General features: G+C 33.7%; 5 protein-coding genes across 9 annotated transcripts; 3 read left to right on the top strand and 2 right to left on the bottom strand.

The window, feature by feature from the left end:
* The first annotated feature begins 343 nt into the window (after positions 1-343).
* On the top strand, positions 344-8,037 carry LOC145592862 (agamous-like MADS-box protein FUL-L). 2 transcript variants are annotated; one of them, XM_081649366.1, is made up of 8 exons: positions 344-868; positions 4,550-4,637; positions 5,592-5,656; positions 6,448-6,547; positions 6,736-6,777; positions 6,872-6,913; positions 7,023-7,135; positions 7,594-8,037. In XM_081649366.1, the coding sequence occupies exons 1-8, from the start codon at positions 681-683 to the stop codon at positions 7,703-7,705; spliced, it is 750 nt and encodes a 249-aa protein (XP_081505492.1). In that variant the 5' UTR covers positions 344-680; the 3' UTR covers positions 7,706-8,037. The 2 variants fall into 2 exon arrangements, with proteins under 2 accessions (XP_081505492.1, XP_081505493.1); XM_081649367.1 differs by having other exon boundaries at positions 4,553-4,637.
* An 849-nt stretch (positions 8,038-8,886) lies between these two features.
* LOC145591317 (ultraviolet-B receptor UVR8-like) lies at positions 8,887-14,153 on the bottom strand. 3 transcript variants are annotated; one of them, XM_081647743.1, is made up of 10 exons: positions 14,029-14,104; positions 13,857-13,879; positions 13,156-13,423; positions 12,185-12,378; positions 12,049-12,096; positions 11,253-11,325; positions 10,865-11,036; positions 10,021-10,452; positions 9,740-9,931; positions 8,887-9,256 (listed from the first exon to the last, which is right to left on the bottom strand). In XM_081647743.1, the coding sequence occupies exons 3-10, from the start codon at positions 13,406-13,408 to the stop codon at positions 9,193-9,195; spliced, it is 1,428 nt and encodes a 475-aa protein (XP_081503869.1). In that variant the 5' UTR covers positions 13,409-13,423; positions 13,857-13,879; positions 14,029-14,104; the 3' UTR covers positions 8,887-9,192. The 3 variants fall into 3 exon arrangements, with proteins under 3 accessions (XP_081503869.1, XP_081503868.1, XP_081503867.1); XM_081647742.1 differs by lacking the exon at positions 13,857-13,879 and having other exon boundaries at positions 14,029-14,153; XM_081647741.1 differs by lacking the exon at positions 14,029-14,104 and having other exon boundaries at positions 13,857-14,022.
* Positions 14,154-14,851: 698 nt separating this feature from the next.
* On the top strand, positions 14,852-18,013 carry LOC145592864 (uncharacterized). The gene is made up of 8 exons (XM_081649368.1): positions 14,852-14,976; positions 15,492-15,653; positions 15,754-15,873; positions 15,975-16,018; positions 16,110-16,235; positions 16,894-16,978; positions 17,638-17,694; positions 17,787-18,013. Exons 2-8 carry the CDS (start codon positions 15,507-15,509, stop codon positions 17,862-17,864), a joined length of 657 nt encoding a protein of 218 aa, XP_081505494.1. The 5' UTR covers positions 14,852-14,976; positions 15,492-15,506; the 3' UTR covers positions 17,865-18,013.
* A 733-nt stretch (positions 18,014-18,746) lies between these two features.
* LOC145592865 (uncharacterized) lies at positions 18,747-20,459 on the top strand. 2 transcript variants are annotated; one of them, XM_081649369.1, is made up of 8 exons: positions 18,747-18,813; positions 19,114-19,277; positions 19,358-19,477; positions 19,584-19,627; positions 19,736-19,861; positions 19,941-20,022; positions 20,106-20,162; positions 20,246-20,459. In XM_081649369.1, the coding sequence occupies exons 2-8, from the start codon at positions 19,137-19,139 to the stop codon at positions 20,321-20,323; spliced, it is 648 nt and encodes a 215-aa protein (XP_081505495.1). In that variant the 5' UTR covers positions 18,747-18,813; positions 19,114-19,136; the 3' UTR covers positions 20,324-20,459. The 2 variants fall into 2 exon arrangements, with proteins under 2 accessions (XP_081505495.1, XP_081505497.1); XM_081649371.1 differs by having other exon boundaries at positions 18,757-18,813; positions 19,122-19,277.
* A 629-nt stretch (positions 20,460-21,088) lies between these two features.
* On the bottom strand, positions 21,089-26,351 carry LOC145591318 (E3 ubiquitin-protein ligase At3g02290-like). The gene is made up of 5 exons (XM_081647744.1): positions 26,154-26,351; positions 24,990-25,361; positions 22,853-23,276; positions 22,574-22,683; positions 21,089-21,663 (listed from the first exon to the last, which is right to left on the bottom strand). The coding sequence occupies exons 2-5, from the start codon at positions 25,131-25,133 to the stop codon at positions 21,637-21,639; spliced, it is 705 nt and encodes a 234-aa protein (XP_081503870.1). The 5' UTR covers positions 25,134-25,361; positions 26,154-26,351; the 3' UTR covers positions 21,089-21,636.
* Positions 26,352-26,777: the final 426 nt, after the last annotated feature.

The following is a 26,777-nucleotide window of genomic DNA, read 5'->3' on the forward strand; positions in this document are numbered from 1 at the left end:
ACATTCAAAATCGATTGCTCAAATAGCATTCCATATAAGCTCAGATAAATTCACAACAAATCGAACATAACAAAGATAGTGAGTACATACTCCATAGAAGACAATCATAATTGCATAGACAATTTTGGCAAAATAAAATCTAAAAAAACTAAAAGAGAGAGTAGTACTTCTTGTAAATCTTGTATATATGCTCCATAATTTTGTTAACAACCAATACAAAAGCGACAACATAAACAACCTAGTTTTTCCCAAAATTACCCTTTTACCATAAATTCCCTCTTCTTGAGAAACCATCTTTAACAAGCATACCCTTCTCTAGTAGTAAGTTTTGCTAACACTTCCCTTCATTTTCATTCTCCCCTATAAATAAAAACTCACTTCAACTTCATTCCTTCCATTCATAAATAGAAACCAACCATGTTCTCTCATTGGCTCATCTTTTTCTTCATTTTCTCTCTCCTCTATTGAAAACTTAAATCTTCTTACTACTATTTTATTTTTCAAAAAAAAAAAAAAAAAAAGAAAAAAAAAGAAAAGGGTTTTACTAGTCTTCATATATTTTTGGACGAATATAAATTTTTATACATCAAAAAATGTATAACCAAGTTTAATTTGTGGTCGTCGTTACATATAATTAAGTCGGAGAATTGAAGGAAGTAATAAATCTCGAATCAGGGAAAATGGGGAGGGGTAAAGTTGAGTTAAAGCGGATCGAAAATAAGATTAGTAGACAAGTAACATTCTCAAAGAGGCGATCTGGGTTGTTGAAGAAAGCTCACGAGATCTCTGTTCTTTGTGATGCTGAAGTTGCTTTGATTGTTTTTTCTACTAAAGGCAAACTCTTTGAGTATGCTAGTACTGACTCCAGGTTTGTTTCTTCATTTTCTTATAATTTCATGCGTCGATTTTTTATTTTTTTTATATTTAAATTCTAAACAATGATATGATGTGTAAATAATTATTTGAAAATCAATGTGGTGTATGTGTGTACAAATGCGGTATATATAAGATTTTCGATATGGTATTATCGGTTACCCAATATGAATTCTGTTTATTGATTAGCAACAGAGTTTAAAGATATCAAAATGTACATATTTTTACTCTTTTTAGTCAAGTTAGGCGGGCGGGGACCCAAAAACTGATTAAATTTATTTACTCCGTATATAATATCATCAACAAACTCTATGTGACATGAATGATGTCAATTTTATGTACAATTTGAAGTTTGTTATGTCTATTTTCTTCCTTCCTCTTTTGTGTACATGAACCTTAACATTCTCTTTTTTTTTTCCTCATTTTGGTCAGAACATTTTCAAAATCTTATAATAAATCACTAATGATCTTATTTTCTTAGTTTGATTCAAAATTAAGTTCTAATGATGTTTGGTTATCTGATGTTAACAAACTATCAAATGTTAGCTTATATTTTAAGCAAGAGCTATGCGTTGGATTTGACTACTCTTTATTCCTAATTATTTTGAAAGTTTATTATTATTATTATTATTATTATTATTATTATTATTATTATTATTATTATTATTATTATTATTATTATTATTATTATTATTATTTTGGTACTAAAGTACTGTAAAAATAACAACATTAATATTGATAGCTTTACTAAAATTGTTATTTTTTGGGTGAAATAAAATAATTATAAAATTTCCAATACTAGTACTACTTGATCCAGTGGATATGATCATTATCTATCGGTTTTATCCAGTTGTCTAGATTTTACGGACATAACAAATCTTTGATTGGTTAAGCAAAAGCTATTGACTTTAAAATAAATCTTCAAGGTTTTGAGCTTGTCAAGTAGGGATTGTAAAATTTTAACTAATCACCGTCAAGGTTGCTCAAATTTAAATATAAAAAACAAAAAATCTCGTATTGGTATTTTAAACCGACAAGTATTAGTGCACCATTACTTTTTAATAACGTAACGAGTTATACTATAAAGTTCAATAAGTTTAGTTAAGTGATCAGATATTATGTATCGAACTGTATTGTTTAGTAATGCTTCTTAAGTTTAATCTTGGATAACGGACCAAACTTAATCTAAATAGTGTCCAAAACTTTGGCTAAGCCTTGTGATCTTGAGCTTTGTGTGGGTTTTATGGGGCTCTTCCCACCTTTGCCACCCCTTTTAAAACCTAGTACTTTTTCCCTTTTATTTATTTATTAAATAATTTTATTATTTCATATAATTGATGTTATATTTTGATGAAACTTAGGGTTAGGGTCACTCTATGTATATCATCATGTGTTATATAAAAAGGGCTGCTGATCGCCATTGTTATAAGTGAGATAATACAGCTAGGAGTAATTCTACCTTGGGGACTGAATTTTTACATATATAAAATATTTTGATCGAAGAGCCAGTCAAATTAATTGTTTAATATTATTATTTATGAAAAATATGGCTTTTATATTCATGTACACAACTTGTAGAACTAGGTTAAAATTTTGTTGCTTAAATCTAATTTTTAGCCCTTTATATTTGTGTGGCTCTTAATTAAAACAAAATTTTGAGTTTTGTTTAGTCCTTTTCTTAGCTTATTTAATTACTTAATTTGATGGTGATGGTCAGTCTCAAGCTCCAATCATAAATTGAATTAAGGGAGACTTATTTGTTTTGGAGTTGAACCAATACTTTATTTATTTTTGTCTTTTGTTTTTAAGGAAAAAACTTTTAACTCTCTAGCTACTTGTGATCCTACTTGGGTAGTATTTTTTTAACTCATTTGAACATCTTAAATCTTATCCTATTTTATTTGACTTATTTTCCCATATCTTATGTGTATGTTGGATCTTGACTAACTTCGTATTAATAAATATGAACAAGTGAAAATAGAGTGAGGAATTCTTTTTTTTTTTGAATTGATAGAGTGAGGAATTCTTAGCATTATTGTTGGTAGAGAAAAAAATTTCAAATTCGTAACATCATTTCCTAAACTAGACTGAATAAAAAATTCCGGCAACTCAGCTAATCGATTTTTCAAATACCTTTTAAAGCAAAAAAAAAAAAAAAAAAAAAAAAAAAAAAATCGAATTTGTTGTTCAACTTAAATTACTATAGTACTCCGTAATACATCTATAATTAATACTAAAGTAGCAACCGTTGATGTCATCTTTTTTTCAAAGTTGTACACGTAGCGCTATTTTATGAAAAGATTTCCCACTCAAATGCTATATTTCTTTTTGAAACAAAATACTAATTAATTTTAAATAGGTAATAGCTATTATTTAGGTAATTAATTTAAAATAGATACCTAGCTATTATTTTTGTAATTTATGTTGATATTAGGTTGTTGGAGTCTTTATAGGTGTTGTTAGCATAGTTAAGGTCAAATAAAGTGAACTTATGAACATTTTGAACTAAAAAAATATGAAAACAAAACTTACAAAAATCCAAAGATAAATTATTGTGAAACCCGTGCGATATTTGCATACCCTTACACTGTTTTTTGTCTACCCAATTCAAATTGACAAGTCCTACGCCGTTATTCTAAATTAATTTTTACCCACCTGAACTTAATTTCCCAAAATCTAACTTTTCTAAATTTATTATTTCTACTGAACTAAAAGTTTAGACTGAATTTGAAACTTATTTTTTTTTTTTTGGTATGAAACAAGTGAAAATGTGAAATAAGACTGAGTTTAAAGTCTAAATTGTCTCTCCTTCCATTTTGTCCAAAATCGAGTATTTCAAAACAAGTTTAGCAGACTATCTTTCGTTGCTTAGCTTGTATATATAATCAAACACTAATCCTCTATATTTATGCAATTGTATGAATAATTAAGACTACTGCACACAGCTAAACGTCCACACTCCACTTTACTTCAGTTATTGTATTTTATACAACTCTATTCGTAGTAAGTTGTTAATTTTCGTACATTATACATCAAGGAACACATATAATATTCTTTTGTTAAATTATACGCAAACTTATTGTTTCATAACTATGATGGTCTTACTACAAATCAATTATATACAGTAAGTTATTTATCTCTATGAATGTCAACTAGCTTCATTGGTCAAACTCTTGGCAGATAAATTGAAGACCATCTATGTTTAGTACGTTATTGGCTTATTGCAACTATAATGAAATAGATTTATTTTTCTCTTTATCCTTTCAAAGTTACACGCATGAAATTAAAGATCATTCGAAAAAGCGGAGGTAGGTTTGATTGATCAATTTCTAATTATAGGGTTTCTTTGGGTCCCAATGATGATGAACTTTGTTAGTGTGCTTAAGTAATCACTAATCAGTGTTAAACAAAAATAATATTAGCATTAAGGGGCCACTATGTACTATAAACAGACATATATCCGGAGTTTAGTTAGTGTTACATTCACTAATGATTATAAAAGCTTTTTAATCATGGAAATTATAGCATAATCCAACAATATAGAAAATGCGTTTTTTCTTTATACCAATATAGTAGTACATATATTTCATGTTATATTAAGCATTTCATATTTATTCCTTGATATAATTGTAGTGTAATAATTATAATTAAACAAAGACCTTACTGTTTTTGGCAGCAGCATGGAAAGAATCCTGGAAAGGTATGAGAGGTACTGTTATGCAGAGAGACAGCTTGTTGCTACTGATTCAGAGTCCCAACAAGAGGTATATTATACTGGATTAGTACGACGATGTTCTTGTTAACTGACTCTTAATTACATGTTTTATACCTTAATCATTCCTAATTATGCGACTTTACAATATATTGAAGGGTTATTTTTACCTTCTATGCATGACCTTTCAACATTTGATATTCATTACTCATACAATTAGTTGATATGTAAGCCTTTTGTACTATATAATGTACAGAATTATTTTGATTAATTCATTATGTGTAGGTAATATATGTATTCATAGTGTACATGTAAAAGTGTAAAACATACCCCCTTTCTAAAAAAAAATCTATCAATTTCATAGCTCCAATAAAATGGGCAAAACATGAATTCTAAGTGAATTGATTGAGAGGTTGTGTTAGGTTAGCACTAGGATCTTTGTCCTAGGATCGATTCTCAGTATTCTCACCACGCGTAAAGAGAGGAGGGGTAACAGGGGTGACTACGAATCTGATCACCTGTCTAAAGTCTTATATGGGCCAATATTTGAGTAAGATGACCTACACCTTAGTAGTGTAAAACATAAGAAATAAAATAAACATCTCAAAACTTTTACTCCCTTGGATGCTTAAGCAGGCAACCTAAGCTAAGTTGACATAAACTGCCTTCACATAGTACAAATGCTGGTATTAATAAGCTATAATGAATATATAATTCATGTTTAATTCCAAAACTTTATATACTACCTCCGTTAATGGTTATTTGCAACTTTGAGGTATTATTTGTGAGATATAAAATATTCCAAAGTTGTAGATAACCATTAACAGAGGTAGTAATTGAATGGATGATGTTATTATCTTAGGTCATCCTTAAACAAAGTTACTACATATACTATGCTGTTAGTGTATAGGTGTTAAAGCATTAAGCATCTTCCCTTACATAGCTGAATGAAATATCTGACCTTTTTTTATTTATTATTTCTGGGTGTTCTTTGACTCTTAATTAGGGAAGCTGGGCTATGGAATATCCAAAGCTCGTTGCTAGACTCGAAGTCTTACAAAGGAACATGAGGTAATGAATACAAATCTCCCTCGTTTTTATCCTGCATTAGCAATTTTATGTGAGTAGAAAATGATAGCTTAACACTGGTGTATATATAATTTGTTGATTAATATACAAGTTGCTATCATATAATTTAATTTTCCCTTAACCTGTAATCTGCATCATTTGGCATAAATCATGACATCTCTTCCTCTACATACAAGTAATATAACTACATATATAAGTATACTAATGTATTAGCTATTGAATATGATGTTATCAATCTATCTGCTCTATATCGACTCTGGAACTGATTAGTTGTATTAATAAGCTACATTAAGCGTCTTTCTGATTTACAGACTTCTAACACCATTTTACCACTGGTTGTTGGTGCTTTGAGAGATATTAGACCATTATACTTGCTTCATCTTATAACATATTTTTTATTTTTATTTTTTGTTAAAAAAAAGTCATATAAAGGCCTAGCTAGAATGAAGAACCCTAACTATATGTCTATCTAGACTTGCTTATAGAGCATTAGAGCTAAAATAGTACGTCTATCTGTTTTCACTAATTAGAAATTTGACATGAAAAAGACTTATTACAAATTAGTCTCTCGGAGTTAGTTTAGTGTTATCCATTACTCCCTTAGTTTAAAAGAGATTGTCTTTGTTAACATTTTTTTACTTTATTACAACAGCTTAACACAGTACAATTACAAAGAATTAGATAGCTACGGAATTACACAGAATTGAACATTTATTAATATTAAGGACTAAATACAATGGTATTCAGTAATTTATTATTGGCGCACTTTTCAGGCATTATGTAGGAGAAGATACTGATGCATTGAGCTTGAGGGAACTCCAACATTTGGAGCAACAACTTGACATAGCTCTTAAGAGAATCAGAAGCAAGAAGGTATATAGTTACATATATACACATTACCTTTAGTGATAGTGAAATTCAATCAAACTAGTAGTATGACAACTAAATCCGAACATTTTATTAACAGTTATTTTCAACTCAACTATTGCACCTTTCATCTTGGAAAACATGTATAACTTGCTACTTTATATCTAATTATACTTTCTTGTCTTCAATTGCAGAATCAACTGATGCATGAATCCATTTCTCAGCTCCACAAAAAAGTACGCGACACCCTTCAATTTGTGTTTTTTATCTTTGTTTGAGAGAATCAAATTCTATCAGTAAACTGACTAGCTTAGTTTAAACTTTTGGCAGGAAAAGGCTATGCAGGAGCAAAATAACCAATTATCCAAACTGGTAATTTTTTTCTTAGACATTAACTTTCTTCTTTTAATTTTCTAGTAGCATGTGATAATCATATTGTACTCTTATTTATTTGATATGTATACATTGCAATATGAAATAGATGAAGGAGAATGACAAAAAGGTTGAGGAACCACAAAAAGACGATCAAAACCCAAACCAACTCTTCATGTTACCAACATCAAATCCATTTTCATTTCCTGCTCTCACCATTGGGTAAGCAACTCTTCTCTTAGCATATGCGAAAGATCTTAATTAACATTCAAATGATGCAACAACCATATCATAGAGTTACTTATAAGGAGTTTTAGGTTATGCATTTTCACCTTACCTTAACACTTAAATGATGTAACAACCATTTTAGATCTATCATATTTTTGGACTCTTAAGTTTGCTACATATATTGAAAAGTTAAGAGCATTAATCTATGAATATAAATAAGTTTTTTTTTTTTTTTTTTTTGTGTGTGTGTGTGTGTGTGTGTGTGTGTGTGTGTGTGTTAACAATGCACTTCCTACTTGATTAAGTACTTGAAAAGGCCATTTTGTTAGGTCATATGATAATGTCCATTGTTTAGTAATTTATTTATGTTTTGAATTGGGTGGTTTCAAGACAAATAGTTCAGTTATAATTATGCTTTTTTTTTTTTTCCTTTTTTGTCATGTATCATACAGAGGTGCTTATCAGGAGATGAGAGAATTAGAGGAGCAAGCGAACCTGGAACCTGAAATTCCAGCCAGAACAAACACTAATATTCCGGCATGGATGTTTAGTCATGTTGGTTAATAACAAGTTTTATTCATTCGTTGATCCCCCTCGATCGATCGATGCTCTATGATTAAAATGCTGAAAGTGTGTGTTTTCTAGCTTCTACTAATTATTTGTAAATCATAATATTAGACAGCAAAAACCAAAATCAAAGGTGTTTGGTTGCTACCAAATAACCGTACCTCATTATAAATTCACGGCTTAGCTAGTAAATTATGAGTAATTTTAGTAAAATATCTAGTAGTAAGTATATTAGTATGAATGTAACCTGATTTATACGAATGTATGTATCTCTGGTGTACAAAGGTTCCACCTTGCATTGCAGGAGAATTTATCTTCAAGATTTTAAAGCCTGAATAGTAGTAAATCACTTCTGTTTTTCACATTATTTGTTTATACATAAATCGGGTTATGTTGAGTACTTAGGCTTCATTCATTGTTTTTAGCCTGAATTCTCTTTAATTAGATGTATGTACTCATGAATTTAATGAGAATAAGTTGATTATCATAAGTTGATTAGCCACAATAAAATTGGCATAATTCATCACCTATGCTAAGCATGCACTACCTTCTTGCAGTCAGTGAGCTACACTATTATTTTCACGAAAAATGATATCCACATAATCAAATAAACCATGATTAAAGTATAAACTAAATGAACAGACCTCAACTAGTACTTGGGTTTGACCTGTATTATGAGCTACTCCTTGAGTGCATAGGCAATGAGCTGATGTATAAGATTTACCTTCAACTGTATTACGGAGCACGTTCGTACTTCATCAATGCACTGCAGCCATTTCAGAGGCGACCTTGATATGGTTTAAGGTTAACGAGCAGCCATTTTAAGTCTCAAGAATACTTGCTTGAAATATTTAGTAGCCTTTGGGATGTGACTGTGAGCCTATTAACACAAATTTACTTTCCTACTTTTCCTAGTAGCTGTAAACAGTTTTTTTTTTCTTTTGAGGAAAGTAGCTGTAAACAGTTTAAATCACTTTGATTTTACAATAAACCTTTTCATGAAAAATTAAAAAAAAAAAATAAAAAAATTACGAAGTACTCAGTACAATACGAAGTATAAAGTTTCTGAACTAGCTGAACTTTTCAATTTTCTTGCAAATCAACACATACTTGGTTTTATGGAAAAATATGATTGAATAACAAGATTTTTAGCAAAATAACCTCTATTAAATCTGCTCTTGTTGGAAAAGATAATTTCATTGACCTGATTATTCAATTCATACACTAAGCACTTGGAGCAGATTACATTAATACTCAGTATCAATAAGTATCAGGGTAAGGATATTACAATTGTTGAATGCAGACGAATACAACAGTTCATTATTTTCAGGATTACAGATAATAAAACCTACAGGGGAATAAATAGAGATACAACAGCTGAAACATTCCTAATAGCGACGGCAGCTGTCAGCCAATAGCAATCTCCCCAAGTCAATAAAATATTAAAATGCTAAGGAAGCCAGGTTCATGTAGCAAATGCTTCGTCAAGGTCTAACCAGACCAGACCCATCATCTTCCGATTCCCATCCACCAGCACATTGCAGTTCCCTGGTCACACAGAAATGACGTCAACATTATGCTTCTCAGGTGATAATTCACACTCTGCTCTTTTGAAATCAGTTGCCTATCCTCTCCTTGTCACTTAATTAGGCAGTGACGTATAAGAAAATTCAATCACTAACCCAAACTATCAAAGAAAAAGTAACACCCTCTTTCCAACATATTAAAATTGTACACTGTATATGTGAACATTGATTATCTAGGAGAGAATTTAACTCCATCCAATAACTTTTAACACTGAAAGCTTATTTCAAACTCCTATGTTGGTGAATAAGCAAAAGTAAGGCCGCAAAGTATGAAAAATGATGATGGTCTCTAATGGAGATTGTACTTGATAGCACATCAAGTGGATCCAACACAAAACTTTGCCATAAATTTTAGTAAAAGCAGAGGATTATGAAGCATAATTGTCTCTGATAAAATACAAGCCTAAAAAATAGCAGCCTAAGAAATTTTGAGCAGGAAAATTACCTCAATCTTCCACAAAGGCGTACTAAAGCATCAGAGCTGGTTCTGAATGCAACATCCTCAATGTGAGCAGCATTTGCCAGAGTAACACTTTCAGCAAGCCTGAATTCACATAAATCTTTCAACGAACAAGCATCAGTCAACACAGCTGAGTGACCACCACCAGCGGCAAGCTTTCTAACTTCTCCCACACACCTACAAATGGTGGTTGTTTATAGTTGTAGTCATATACAGTCAAATAACAAATTTTGCGCACACCAGATTGCATCAATGTAGGTTCTTACCAATCAACCGGTGATGGGTACCACGCATATGTAGACTTCTCATTTGATGCCTGACCATAGCTATTATAACCCCATCCATGAATTCTCCCATCAGAGGTAGAGATAAGTGTGTGAGAGTGGCCACAAGCAACAAGCTGCACACCACTTGGGATAACCAAAGCCGGGATATTCCGAAGCATCAATAGAGAATCCTTGAAAACAAAAGATGCTGAACTAGTTTGTGGACCGAGGCCAAGCTGACCAACTTGCCCACCACCCCACGCATAAAGAGCTCCTTTTGCAGTCACTGCACATGTATGGACACCTCCACATGCAACACTTGTAATGTGAATCCCATCAAGAGCAACCACTCTTCTGGGTATTAATTCCTTATCTTCTGATTGCAGGGAGCAGTGCCCTAGTTGACCCATGTTGCCAAGACCCCAAGTATACCTGCCAGAGCAGAGATAGACTCGTATCAGGATAATATCCATACAGCCATGCATATTTAACCATGTGATAGAATAATAGACCCTAAATAATATTTTTACAAGAGTCAATGTTGTTTACTTGTGCCATGTGAGCAATAACATCACTAGCACATATTCCATCCCAGCTCAAGGCTCACATTGAGTTGACACGCAAGGATTTAGGAGGGAGGGGAAGTAGGTAGGTTAATGTGAGTCCAAATTTCAGAAAATAATGTAAAAAAGGAAATGTGAGTACAAGTAATAAACTTTAAGTGGGAGTCTTGGGAAATCCTTTTTCGGTAAATATTAACCTTGAGCAGTTAAGCTTGGTAAACAGAGAGCTAAAAATACAACTCTGTCAGTGAAGGACAAGAAGGTACTTTTATATCACTTACACGTCTCCAGTCTCAGATACAGCAGCAGTATGGTACTCCCCACATGACACTTGAGTGATCTTCACTCGCTCAGGGGCTTCATCTAGGTGTTTTGCATATGCTTTCACAATACCTGGCCCTTGTAATCCTTCACAGGTAAATCCTCTGCCAAGCTGACTGTATTCGTTGTATCCTAGCAGAAGATCAATTACATTCTAGTTAGTACAGCCCACATTATACAAAGTATATTATGAAAACCCCCCACGGAAAGCCCCCACCCCCTCCTCCCTCCCATGGCCCCATCACCTTAATAAATAAATAAATAAATAAAAACAATCTGAATAAAAAAGACGAAAGCAAGTTTAAGAGAAAAGTGATGTCACTAGTAAGACACACTGCAGAACATTACCCCAAGATTGGAGAAGACCATCCTCCGACAAGGCCACTACATGAACAGATCCACAGGAAACTTGACGGATAACCTGTAACACAATCACACATTGACATATGGAATAGTAAGCAAATTGAACTAACAAGCACAAAGAAACAACTGCGTACCAATTACTTGCAAGCTGCGCTAATAACAGCAGGTGAGCAGGATAACAACAGATACGGCATAGGTTATGCGACACACGCACAAACATACACATACACACAGCTGCTCAAATATGGATCAACACAATATTTATAGAGCAACCAAATCTACCAGAACAGTCTGGTCTGGCACAGATTTGTTATGGAATGAATAAACAGAAAAAATATAAATTAGGAAGAAAATTTTTGGGGAAGGATTTGATAGTAGATTGAATTCGATGCAATATATTACCAGATAGAGCATACGATCCCAGATTAAGTGGACGGACATTTTCAGATTTTCACTATATAAAACCAACAAGATAAACATTCTCATCAATATTCATCGTACGTCCTACTCCCTAATGAGCTCTCTACATAACATTCCTCTTCTAATGAACTAACTCATCTTCTTCCTCCAGATACTAGTCTTATTGCATTATATGAGCCCCTCCCCACGAAGGTGATGCATACAGTGAATTGTCCATTAATCTTGAGAATTAGCCATATAAACATCGAAATAAAAATTGCACTCAAGCCACTCAAGCAGTTATTTATACAAGTCACATAATTTTCACATCTCTAGTCACTCAAGCAATCAGAATGCTGACATGGCACTATATAAGACTTACAGTGTTTGGTGCAAAGGCTCCCCAAAACAGACGAGGATAATTTGAGCCCTGAAGCAATGGAAGAAAAAGGCTTAAAATATTGGAGCAAATATATAAAGTGAACAACTGCAAGAAAAGAAGGGACTTAGGCCGTCACCTGATTTTGGCCCCACACCCATAGCCTCCCGGTTGATATAGTCCCATCATTTTTACGAGGCTCTGCTATAGCAGCTGTACAGTTCGCTCCACAAGAAACAGATTTCACATATTCAGTATCTAATAGGTCTACTTTCTTCGGGTGTTTCCTACTTTCTTCAGTTCCATCTCCCAACTGCCCAAAGTCATTTGCTCCTGCCAAAGATAGTAAAACATAATAATCAAAGTCCAATTATAGCATGGGCAATAGACATCAGAAGCAACAATGTCTGATACTACTACATGAAGAGCAGACAACAAAAGGTCAAAATAATTTTTCATAAGCTATCAACCACCAGTCAATTGAGAAGTGATACATACGGATATGGATATCCATAGTAATCAGACCAAACAAAACAACTAAATGCATGGCCTTAGAATAATGTCACCAATAGATAATTCAAGTGAAGAAGCACTCAAGAATATCACAACTTCAATCATAATCAAGTTAAAGGACTAGTCAGTTTTTCGTTTTTAGTTTTCTTTATATTGAACTACAAGTAAATATCACTGTACATAAACCACAGCCCCTGCGGTAATACAGTCCAAATAAAACAAATTACAGAAATCTGAACGCAAAATCCGCAAACAAGGAAAGGAGGTGGTATTTCCCTAGTCAATATGTCTATAACACATTCACGTATAAACAAATCAATCTTCATTTCCACACAACGCAATCATATTACTTTCTTCTTTCCAGCAGCAAAATCAAACTACCACCATTTCACCACTAACACTCAGGCATAATGTAAAATCACAATCAACTATCCTCTATCCAGTTTTCAGTATCAACTACGAAGGTGCAATTGAAAAGAGAATTAACACGAAACTAATAGTTATTCTATTCCCAGCATATAAATTTATAGGAAGAATAATGAGGTTACACAGAGGTTCAAAACTGCAGGAGGATGGTTTGAGGTAAGAGATGTGAACCCCAAGTAAAAAGCGACCCATCAGAGGCCACAGCGGCGGTATGCTCCCGGCCACAAGCAACATCCAGCCACCTAGTACTGATCCCAGCTGGACAACCGAATAGCTCCGGTGGCAGCTGCCTCGGAATCCTCAACTTTTGGTCCTTCTCCTTCCTCCCAGTCTGCCCTCGTTGGTTGTAACCCCACACATAGATGGCACTCTTTGTTGGCACAGACACATGTTTTGACTCCCCAAGGATTTCACCAATTTCCATCTTTTACAAATTAAACTGCAAATAGATGTTAAAAGTTCGATTAAAGTTGAAATATTGCAACACTTATTTAGAATCAAATCACAAGTTCAAACCTTAAATTAATTGCAACGCAATATACCCAATTACGCCACAAAAATTATATGCAAAACCATCAATTAATTGCAACAAATTTCACAATTACTTAAAAATGAAACTGAAATAAATCATTATTATCACAAAATTAGACTGTACGCAAGATTAACTTTTGTATATATCCTCTAAAATTGCGAAAGTTACAGTCTTTATAGCTTTATACATCAATCAAAATACAACAAACAGTAGAAAAGTAATTGTCATCGCACGACTAATCAGCAACATAAAACCAAACAAATATTGAAAATTTGCAAGAAACGAAATGCAGGTTATATAAAATGCAATGCTTCCATAAAAAAAAAAGGTAGAAAATTACCTTAGTTTGATTAGAAATTTTTTCTGGATGATCAAAAAGAGCAAATCGTTGAAGAAATGAACAAAATGATGAGGTTTTTTAAGATAAAAAGAGAGAAAGAAGGTGACTTTTAACAGTTGCAAGATTCCTAAGAGAGAGAAATAGGGAATTTGAAAGATAGCGTTCCGATTACCTGGGGAATCTAGCAAGTGGTCGGTGGTCGTGAATACTGGCAAGAAACAAACACCCTTTTTCTGAATTTCTGGATTTGTGGATGGCGAGTTTTTTGTGGTTGTTTTAATTCTTGTAGCGGATACCTAAGATTCGAGGCTCGTTCTTTTCAACTCAATTTCAGTTTAGTTCAGTTCAGTTTCTAATTTTCTTCTTATAAAATATTCAGTTTAATTCAACTCTAATCACTTCGATAGGTTTTGAGATCGAGTCTATTGTGGTTGGTTTAATTCTTGCAATGGGTATCTAAGATTTAGACGAGTCTCACTTACAATATTGTCTCGGTTTAATTCTTGCAACGGGTACCTTAAGAACTTAGCTTGAGATTGAGTCTCATTTACAATTTTATCCTTTGTAATGTTCTTTCTAATTTCATCCAATATTTTCAACGTATATTTTTCTAAAGACAGTAAAAACTAAATACTCATTTGCTATAGAATTTAATTAGAAATTGCATCTTATATTCTAGACAGCTTTATTGTTAAATTAAGAGAACAAACCTTTAAAAAAGTTTTTATAGGAGAATGATAATAATAACTAAATAAAATTGCACTCTATTATCGATACAAATTTGAGTCGTTGTATTTCATCTAAAATAATGATTAATTTTTGTTGAACTAAAATTAATTTTACTGAAGTGAAATTATTTTTAATAAATTGAAATTAATTCTAATAAATTGAAATTATTTTTACTAAAGTGAAATTAATTTTGTTGAACTGAAAGTAATACTTCGTCATACATTGACTTTCTTATGTGTGAAATAACGGTACTCCGTAATCCGTATGTCTGACTTTACCCCGATGATTGGTCTTAATTTTCAGAGAACTTTCTCCAATTTCCACCCTATACATTTCCAGTTTCCTCACCATTGTCTGAACAAAAAAAACAACATTTCTAAAAATTATACCGGTAATTTTCTCTCTCTCTCTCTCCCTCTTTCTCTCTATTTTCCTGATTATGTTCTATCATGTAATGTTGCTCCCAACATTTCTTATTGAATGGAGTTATGGTGAATTCTAAGCTAAAATGAGCTTGCTTTGTTTACTATCTGAAATATTCATGATTATATGCTTTAATTTAATCAAAGTTCTGATCTTTTCCTTCTATAATTATGAATTAGAAAGAATTAGGGTTTTTTTTTTTTTGGTTGGGGGGGGGGGGGGGGGTGGTTGGGTTTATGAACTTACAATTTGGGATTAATTTGATGTACTTTGCTTGATGTCTTGATCAATTTACCTTATACTTGCAACACATGGTTAAATTGCTTATTCTTTTGGGCGTTTTGGCTACCTAATTTCTGCTTAATGTTATCTTGCTTTTGAAATTGATTATGTATATAGGAATGTTAGAATGTATTATATTTCTTGAAATTGTGGAAGAAGCTGTTGCATTTCATATTGGAATTAAGTTTCAAAAAACTGCAGATAAACTGTAGATTAATGGCTGCTGAGGCTGCTGCTAATGCTTCGGCGAAGAAGCTTATAAGAATTGATATCAGTTCAGACACTGTTTGTCCATGGTGCTTTGTAGGCAAAAGAAATTTAGACAAAGCTATTACTGCATCAAAAGATCAGTTTGATTTTGAGGTTTATTTCCTAAAACCCTTTCCCCCAATTCTTTTTAAATCGCTTATACTCTTGTTGTTTTCTATTTCGTGCTTGTTTAAGTCATCAGTTTGTATTGCAGATCAGGTGGCACCCTTTCTTCCTCAATCCTTCTGCCCCAATAGAGGGTGTGAACAAGAGGGATTTTTACAGACAGAAGTTTGGTGCGCGATCTGAACAGATAATAGCGCGAATGACAGATGTATGGCAGAATTTTTATTATGCTTTTTTTTTTTTTTTCTTTTCATTAAGACAATTTATAGTTACATTTGGCGCTAACTCACTTCCCGATTTGTGTTGCAGGTATTCAGTGGGCTCGGTTTGGAATACAACATTGATGGGCTTACGTAAGGAATTATCATATATAAGCTTATAATCTTCAACTCTACTAAATAATTTTAGCATGGTGTTCATAACATTTGGGATTTATATATGTAGGGGAAACACTTTGGATAGTCACAGGCTCATATATTATGCTGGCCAGCAAGGGCTCGACAAGCAACATGATCTTGTTGAGGAACTATTCCTGGGCTACTTCACGAGGGCAAAGTACATAGGAGATCGGTATGTCTGTTTTCGAAGCATTTTTTATCTGCACTTTGTAGTTTGTATGCATGCGTGATGTTTCTAAATTGCACGAATTGAGTGCCTTATTGCCTTCATCAAGTATTGATCTCCATGTGTTGACCGTGTTTTGAGACTAATATTTTCACTGGTAACTGTCATCCTTCTGCAAGAATATTGGTTACATATCTAACAATGTGTCCTGTAGCTACTAAAATAGATGGTTGGATAGAGGGTTTTGGTATAAAAAAAGTTGGTTTACTGCTCCATCTGGAGATTTAACAAATTTAAGCAGAAGCGCTAACAAGACTGAAGCTAAGCAAGATTGGCCTCTTTGAAAATACAAAGAAAGTGATTAGAGATTTGTATGCAGCTGATAAGGAAATTCAAAAAATTAAGGAAGCCTTCCCTTTAATTTTGGAAGGAGGGGGACGGGGGTGACATTTCTGGAGGATTGACGGAGTTAAGATATCGAGAATCATTATAAATTTGGGCAGTAAGGAAATTATTAACATGATACTGTCGCACAAGAGAATGGGAGTTCTTTTTATAATTGACCTGTGGGTAGAACTCAATATTGCAGGGCTGTCTTGTTGGATTCATTATGGCTTTTTTCTTCTTTTCAGTTATTGTATTTTATTCGATGTTCATCTTGCAGGGAATTCCTGGTGGAGTCTGCTCAAAAGGTTGAAATAGAAGGTGCTGCTGAGTTTCTAGAGGACCCAAATAATGGTATCAAGGAGGTATACGCTCTTCCATCCATTATCTTTATGTCTTTTTCTCTTGCCTTAGATTTCTTAGCACTGGTTGATAGCTCTGCAAATTATATTGCCGATTGAAACAATTAGTACTCCGTTTCCTGTTTCATCACTCCAGATCTCCGGATGCACCTGAAAAAGTTTTCATAGTATCCACCTGTCTCATGTTGTTGAGCATGCTAGTAAGGTGCCCTAAGTACATGATTGAGCATTTTGTCGTGAGACATAATTTTAGACTAGCTATCACAGCTTTCTTTGGATTTTGGAAATCAATGATGTGTTGCCTCAATGGGTTAGGAGTTAGGACTTAGTTTGTTGTTGCTCTCTCACCTTTTCTCAACAAACTAGTTGTGTCCTGATGAACAGCCTCCTTTTTATTAGTGTGTGATCAGTAGACTATAGTTTTCAGTCATAAATTGCATTTCTACACTCAAGGTACATATAAGGTACCAAATTGCACTTCATTTAACCTCTGTTGTTTAGTCAGAGTTAACTGTAATTTTACTTTATCTCATTCTATAAGGCAGCCTACGTAAAATGTAATAGCTTGAAGACGAGCTCTCTCATACCTTTAGGAGTCTACAATACAATTTTTTTGTTTCATCATCTTATATTTGTTTTTATCTTCACTTCTTGTTTTTAAGGTGATGGAAGAGCTTGAGAAATACTCTGCAGGTATAAGTGGTGTCCCGTACTTCGTGGTGAGTAGTAGTACTGAGTACTTGAGAAACTTTAGTCTGCGCCTTGTACTAATCTTGGTATCATTGACAAGGGTTTGGTTTCAATTTGACAGATCAACAACGATCAAAAATTGAGTGGTGGACAACCACCTGAGGTTTTCCAAAGAGCTTTCAAACTCGCTGCAAAGTAAATCTTCTTTGTACTGTTTAAGGCTGCTACTATTTGCTTGGAAATAGTTTTCTCAAAAAAGAGGGTAAATATTTAATAAGAGTGTGAAATTGTGAATTGTGTTCTATGTAATTAAGGTTGTATTTGTTTGGAGTAGTTCATTTTAATGTCTCTTTGTTGGTGTTTTGAGTAGCAATCGACCTATCGTGATGTATATACATGAAATATGAATGCATTATTGCTTTAATATATGATTTATTCAGTGACAAATTCAATTGCTGTTTATCCATTAAGCTACCAGATTAGAGGGTTTCTCGTTCATCTAATGCTCCCAAAATCAAAAGGGGATTATACTGCGTCAAAAGGAATTATTTTTGTCAGCTAATTAACTTTTAAAATACAAATCAAATGCAAATCCAAGTTAAAAGATCTCACACAATAGATGTTTATAAAACTAGCTTGTTTTACAGGGATTATAAACTCAAGCAAACATAACAATAGTCATTCTGTAGCATTAATGACAAAGAAGAACTAATTAGCTTAGCTGTACCAAAACATCTATATTTCTCAATTTTCTAAAATTGAAAAGACTAAGGTATCGTCCTTTTCACCTGAATTTCTCTATTTTATACTACCTCGTATCATCTCTTCTTATTAATCCTAAACTTGTCTTATTTGAACTTATTAGCCCTTATCCTATCTTTATGAATTTACACTATTAAAAATCCATTTCAATTGTAAAAAAATTAAATTTTTTCAATTATAATTTAATGATGATGACAAAGTTGGTAAAGTCCAAAGATAATGGTAAATTGGTGGTTGGTGAGAGATTACGGCCGCGGGAAGTCAACGATCCCCCCAATAAGTTATAACGTCTTTCTCTCAATTCGTTATTGATGATCAAAATTCCATTTTTTTTTTTTTTTTCAATTCTCAAAACTTTGCGTCTTTCTTCTGCAGATTAAATACTGGTAATTTCAATTCCTTAACCTTAACCTTTTATATCAGATTATTTTAATGTCCCTTTTCTTTTCGAGATCAAATTATGACTATTGATTGTCATCCTCGATCACATTTTTGTGTGCAAATTGACAAAATATTTTCAATTATCTCTGTAATCCTATCAATTTTCTTGTCAAAAAGTCAAATTTAAGCGGCAAAAGTAGTGTCAATTATTTAGGAACGAAGGTAGTATTCTGTAAAAGCTTAACACTAGTAGTTCCAAACTAAGGCAATAAAGTTTATGCTCGAAATTAACTTTATATTTGTAGTACTACAGGTGAACCTCAAATTCATGGCTGAGTCTGCTAGCAATTCAACAAAAAAGCCCGTTCGAATTGATATCAGTTCAGATAATCTATGTCCTTGGTGCTATGTGGGCAAAATTAATCTAGATAAAGCTATTGCTGCATCAAAAGATCAATTCGATTTTGAGGTTTTTTCTCTATAACATAATAATCCCAATTTCATCATTTATTTCTTGATGTTAACACATTTTTTTTTTATACTCTTAAGATACATTGGCACCCGTATTTCCTCGAGCCTTCTGCTCCGAAAGAAGGTGTGAACAAGAGGGATTTCTATAAAAGGAAGTTTGGTTCTCGGTACGAGCAAATCATAGATCACACAGTTAAGGTATATCTTCATCTACGTCCCACAATGTTAGCATACTTTTATGATACGGTCAATACGGAGTAATATTTTTGCTGTACTAACTTGTATGTATGAGTATAAACTTCAGGCATATAAGAGCCTTGGCCTGAACTATAACATGGACGGGTTAACGTAAGTTGATGGCAACATTAGTCATCTTTTGTAACTTAAATTTGAGATGATGTACTAGTCAAGAAATTGGCTAATATTTTCACCTGGAACATAAATAAATAAATGCAGGGGAAATACTCTGGATAGCCACAGGCTCATATATTTTGCAGGAAAACAAGGACTTGATAAGCAACACGATATTGTTGAGGAGCTTTTTCGCGGATACATGACACAGGGAAAATATATAGGTGATCGGTATGTATTCGTTTCCTTCGATTTATTAGTGGTTGATTATGATTTTTGAGACAAACACTAGCACGTTTGATTGATACAGGGAGTTCCTAGTGGAATGTGCTGAGAAGGTTGGTGTAGGAGCAGTCGAGTTTCTTGAGGATCTAAACAATGGTCTGAAGGAGGTATCTTTCTCAGTTCTACTAAAATGGATGACATTTGTAAATGTGATGTAAAACATTAAGCTTGTTTTGTGTAATTGTTGAAGGTGAACGAAGATTTCGAAAAATATTCAGCACACCTTGGTGGCGTTCCCTACTATGTGGTGAGTATTGCAAAACTTTGAGATGGATGATCAAATGTTTCAATGTGGTTTTTTCAACATTTTCTCGTCCTTTTTACTAGCAGATCAATGGCAAGCACAAGTTCAGTGGTGGGCTGCCGCCGGAAGGCTTCCTTCGAGCCTTTCAAGTTGCTACTAAGTAATGCCATGAATTCTTAAAACACACCATTTGTTCGAGTATTTGATCCACTGTATTTGAATTTGTACATTTTCTTTTTGCAAATTATGAACTTAAAACTGTGTAATCACTATGATATATAATAATGGTGCCATTTAGCATGGTTGGATCTAACGATATATCCCAGAAGCCTGAAGGTGAGTAATTGCTCAACATGAAATGATCAAACTGAAGCTGAGTATTTGGAATAACCGGGTGTACCTCCACTGTAAAGTTGTCATAGAATGATCAAAAGCTACCCGCTATAAATAATGATGTTATTTGTAAATGAATAAAATATATCAAACTTATAAAACAAGATCCCAATCAATTTCTGTGATAAATAAGTTTCGTTCACCGCTACTTCAAGTATAGTAGCGGTTTGTTATACAGATTGTGGTTTTACCCATTTTTACCACAAAATTTACACTATTGCCCTTGTGATAAACAAATTTGTTTACACAAATACGCGGTGATAAATTTGGGTTTTCTCTTATTAAACTTAATTCATTGCATAAATACATTAGTATCATATCAGCTAAGTTTTGTTAAATATTACTTCAAATTGGCTTTAAAATACCTCAAACAATTCGATAAACACTAATATGATTGTAAATCAGGTGTACACAAAAGTTTATGCCGAATAAAAGATAAAACATTCAAATCCCAATGCCTTCCCAAAGCTCACGCCATGAATCCCATGATAGGGTACAAATGACAAAGGTGGATCTACACAGCATAACCCATGTAATAAGACTAATAACAAAGAGGCTATTTAAAATTAAATATTGATCTGATGTAATCTAACAACTAACACTCCATTACAAGTGGTTTTTAACGAATAAGGAGAAGTAAAGCAATAAAAATAACTCAAAGAACAAGAGAGTTGAATTTAAATTTTAACCATAATGTATATCAACTGCATGTAATCAGTGGCTCAAAGCCTTTTACACAAGTTCCGAACAATACATAACCAAAAGTGGAAATTTTGCAAGCAACTAGCCAATTTTTTGGTTCATATACGAACCCAACTCGTAATATTCATCTCTCAATGATTATATAAAATAAAACCCAGAAATGACTAAATAATGAGCCGAAAGAAGAAAGGCAAGATGCTATGTGATAATGTGCTTGTGGTTATGACTATGCAGAACAATTTTCATTTTTATGTACTTGTTGACAGGTGACATAAACACCTCCTCAAACCTGCAATATTCACAACGACTATACAGTTTTTGATTTTCTCTGTAATTACCTCCTTTATGCCTTCAGCTGCTCCTTACATGAGGCAGAACAAAGTCAAGGGGACTCGTCAAAGGCCATTACCTGCAGAAATTTTTCAAAGAAACGAGTGTCTTAACTGAGCAATTCATTCCTACGATTTATATCATGATATGAGCAAACAAGTTGTCCAACTTCAATGAACAAGTTAAATTACAATGAAGAAGACCACCAGAACAAACAATACAATAACACCAAAAGTTATCTAGTACTTTAAAAAAGCTCCAACCATTTGGGGGGGTGGGGAGTAGAGGAAAATTTAAACGGGCCTTTGATTCGAGCTGCAATAACCCTCTACTTCACAATAGATAAGATTTACAAATAGTTTGATGAGCTATTTCAGGTTGTTCCATTATCATCCAAGGGAAAAAAATACTCTGGAGCAAAAACTTGCGCTATTTTGGTCTCACTTCATAAAATCATCTTTCTGCCTAATCAGGAGGAATAAGGTTATCACACTGTACAAGATAAGAGGCTCCAACAAAAGCTAATCCTGGTCACAGCTCATGAGCAATTATAGAGCAAGAAAAGCTTCACTCTGACACCTAAACAAAACCTATAACATACTTCGTATAAAAGTCACTCTGACAAGTCACAGAGGACACCCCACAGATAAATCACAAACATTTCCAAAATAGAGGTAATATCCCACCTTCTTTTCTCAAGAACTCTACATAAAGATTACTTCAAATCATCAAATATGAAGTTCTCAATATACGAAGCATGAGACACACAAGCCAAGATCATTAGGCTGGGAATTTCAGCAATGAGTGGTATTGAAAGTCATAGTGCAATTGACAATAAAACTAAATCTTTCCGCAAACTTGCAGCCAACTGTCTTCCCAGCACATATATACGATCTCTAGCGTCACATACAACACTGACACACAAAATAAGTCATCGCTGACCACAAGATATATAGATACAGAGCTCACAGATATGAGAAAATTGATACCTTGCCACAGACGGGGCAGTTCTCACTTCGCTCCATCCACTCATAAATGCAACCCAGATGAAAATGATGGGAGCACTTAGTCACTATCTTTGGATTCTCCTCGGTGTATTCTGCATCAACAAGATGTAAACTACTATAAAGATTCTGGGGGCACAAAGAAATAAATTTAGATGTACAAGTGTAAACAGAAGGAAACCAATAACTAAGAAATGATGGACAACTGACAACACATATAAAATGGCCCTGTACAGAATCAAAGAAATTTATGGATATAATTACCTTCAAGACAAGTTGGACAAACATCTTCATCCTCAGAAGAGGAATAAAAATATCCCATCACTTGCGTTGATTTAGCTGATGAAAGCTTTACAGATGATTTACGACCTTCTTTTGTGCCGTCTTCACAAGTTGACTCAGTCCACTTGTCCCCTGTACTTAGAGGGTCAGAATCTGCATCAATATCACTTCTCCTCAGAGGTTCTGATTCATCATGTGAATGACTGGAACCCTTTTCACGTCTAGAGAACAACCCATCCCGCTGCATGCGATAAAATCTAGGATCTGCATCATAAGGCAAAGGCCTTGGAGGAGAGCGGTACATATCAGCAAGAGAGTTGTCTGTTGACACCACAGAAGTCAAAGAAGCCCCTTGGATGGATGAAGGTAAGGATTGAACTTCCCCCCTTCGAAATAATGAAGAATACTACAGACACAGTAAGATGAAGCAATTACTTAACTGAAGGCAAAGAATCAGCAAACAAGTACATGGTGTGCATAGACTAATAAAAAAATAAGCCCATAAACAGGGAAAGCTTGAAGGTATAACCAGGCACTTACACACACCTATAAATTATAGCCCTCTTAATAGATCCATAAAAAATTATTCCTCTTCCCCCAAGCCATCTAGGAGCAGACCGAACATACTTGGGTATGGTAACTCCTGCCAAAATGTTTCATCACGATCTCAAATCTTACAAAACCTTATCACTGCAATATCCAATAGTCCAATTCCTCCTCACTGTTACTATTGACAATCATATCTCTCCTCCTATTTCCTAACTACTGGCCCAAGACTAATCAAACCATGCAAAAACTGCCAATTCAACTTACCATAGTCCCTTCAGGGCTCAGACATACTGGTCTCTTTAAGATAATTTTAGTTCGGCATATATAATAATCGTAAACCATATCTCCAATTATCTATACAGGAGAGAAAAGGACAGCCGAAGACGAACAATAAACTAGAAAGCTTTAGTGCAAATTTCAAAATCAAGACCTGCAAATCAATCACAAGGAAGTTCATATGCAGAATCAATACGCCATTACATCGACATGTATTCCAAAATTTCAATACAACCACTTAAATCCCTTGATGCATCATCATAAAAATCTTTTCCCATCAATGGGTTCACTAAATTGCTTTTACCTGATCCCTCCCCCTCTTCCCCCTGTTACTATTTCGGATTTCTGTTGAAAAAACTCGCACCAGGGGTACCAACTCAGACCCCATCATCACAGCCCATTCATCACTACCAAGTATCACCATTAGAAGTCCAGAAGTTCTGACAGAAAAAAGTGGGTTTGGGCAATAAAACAACCAGATATTGCTTAAAATGAAAGCAGATTTACAATAGCCCACTCCACTACCAATTAAGTCTCCCACTTCCCCTTTAGCTCCCCTTCAAAGCTTACAAATTAGGAAGCCTTAGATTTGACGATGAATGGCAAAAGATTTGGTCGCTTTAGTGGTCAACAATAGGGAAGAAAGAGGGAGAAAATTCACAAAAGAACAAAAAACCACCATACACAAGCATAGGAGAATGAACAAAGATCATGTTTATTGGTGCCGACGCTTGTGATAAATGAAAATGATAGACCTTTTGGCAGAGGGGTGACACATGTGCGACAAAAAGAGAGAGAAGGTGAATGTAAAATAGAAATATACATTTTTCCAACCAAATAATAGAAGAAAAAATGGTCAGACACAACTCAAAAACAATTGTTCTCTGCTATGAAGAATGACAAACAAGCTAGCACCTCTGTCAAAAGTCAAAACTCCTTCCATCCCTTAGAGAGAGATGCCTTTAAAAAAGCACAGTACACTTAACACCAAGAGATCAATAAATATATATCTGCAACCCTCAGAAACAATGCAACAACTTTCAAATCATAGCATGAATCACACAATATACGTCAGCCCGCCATCATACAGAACACTTCCCTGACCCATGACAGTTAGTTAACCATCTTCCTTCTTCAGCTCCCCATTTTGTTAAAGTACAAATAAGCAGTAACTTGAATCAGTAATCAATACAATATCTATACTTCTACCTCTGACATAGATGTATATAGGCCTGACCCTTAAGACAATAAACAAAGACAAACCAAAAAAAGTACAAGCAAGTCAAAAACATACCATATGAAAGAAATTTTGAAGGAAACAACTGAGACAGATACAGTTCCGGTAAACGGAACTGTTTCTGTTCACATAGTCTTCAATATCCTCCATGCGAAAGCAAGAACACAAAGAACCCATAATTGCAGCCAACGTCTCACTCATACAGTCATACACCAAAATTTGTATCAGTAAAACCCCACTGCTTCATTAACATTTATCAAACTGCTCCTCAATGTCTCCAAGGACATGAGCATCCCATACAGCAGTTAAGGAATAAAACTGGCAAGTAAAGAATGAGAAAGGCGCTCAGTCCGTAGAAGTTCGCTACCTCCACGAACTAGTACCCTCTCTCCTTGTGATTTCTGATTACAGAATACTGAATTCCTTAACCTGAAAATGGAATCAACCCAAAACATAATTCAAAAAACTACTCATGCACAATCAAAGGCTAAAACAAAAACACCATTTAGCAATTCAATTATCAAATATCACAATAGTTTCGAGCCCGAAAAGGCAGGTGATTAATCCAGTGAGACTATTCAAAACCTCTTTTCTTTCAGACAAACCTCCACCGACAGACATTCAACTTAGAATTTCATTTTCAATCAACAAGAACTTTGTGACGAAATAAAAGGAGTCAATGCAGCGAAAAACAAGATTAGCAGAATTGTTCAAACCTTGTTTACAATGGATAATAGTCAGTCAGCATGGTTGAATTTCTTAAAGTCATGAAATTAATTAATACCGTACCCAAAAAATTAAAAATTCCATCTTTTAGATTATTTTCTCCAATCTTCTTCATGACAGTATTGTTCACTCTAGCATCAATTTCATATAAAAACTTCACCCAGAATACCAAAATTCTAAATAATCTTTTTTTTTAAAAAAAAAGAAAACATGCAAAAAATTTATCTTGGTAAAAAGGTAGAAATCAGTGATAATTGGAATATATCCCAGAAATCCAGAATCCACAACAGCTCAAAAAAAATGGAAAATCATGAAAAAGCGTCGAAATTGCGGAACAGAAAGAAATGATCCATCAAGAAATCAACAAAATTGAAAATACCCAATTCAGATAATCATGCAAATATATGATCAATAACTCAAAATATAGTAATTCAGCAACAAAATCAAATTTAATCCAACAAATCAATAAATAAAAAAATTTTAAAAAAAAGGTACCTTGGAAAATGGGGCAAAGATATACCCGGGAAAAATCTAGAAAACCCAAATCAAAAACTTATGATTCTGCATTAGGAAGGATAAAAGAAAAAAGAGGGTTTATGATTTTTCGGAGAAAAAATAGGAGGGGAAAATTTGGGGGAAAATTGGAAAAATTTAAGGTTTGATTTTTGCGCAAAATTAAAGCGACCTTGAAGAGAGGGTGGTGGGTGGATGGAAGAAAGAAGACGCACTGACTAACTTTATTATTTAACGAAGGTTTTTACATTTTTAAATTACTTAATTTATTAATAATTAATATTTTAATAATTGTCTTTATTGTTAATTTGTTGTGGATTAATCTTAACCTGTCACGTCTAATGTCGGAAAAAATTAGAATATTGTATACGGCGAATTTTTAAATTTCATTTTAAGTTTTAGGATGGAAAAAAGTGCAAATACTGTTGAATATTGTGCCAATTTGGTATGGAGTGATTTTAAAAAGTGGAGTATAAAAGTGCAACTTGTGTTTCAATGTTTCATAATTTGTTTTGATATAGTGGGAAGAAAAAGGAAGGACAAAGGGAAAGAGGGTGGATGGTAGAGAGCAAAAGGTTACTCCTTTGAATGGAACAATAAATGACT

Source organism: Chenopodium album, chromosome 18 (genome assembly GCF_948465745.1).
Source record: "Chenopodium album chromosome 18, dcCheAlbu1.1, whole genome shotgun sequence".
In the NCBI taxonomy this organism is placed as follows: domain Eukaryota; kingdom Viridiplantae; phylum Streptophyta; class Magnoliopsida; order Caryophyllales; family Amaranthaceae; genus Chenopodium; species Chenopodium album.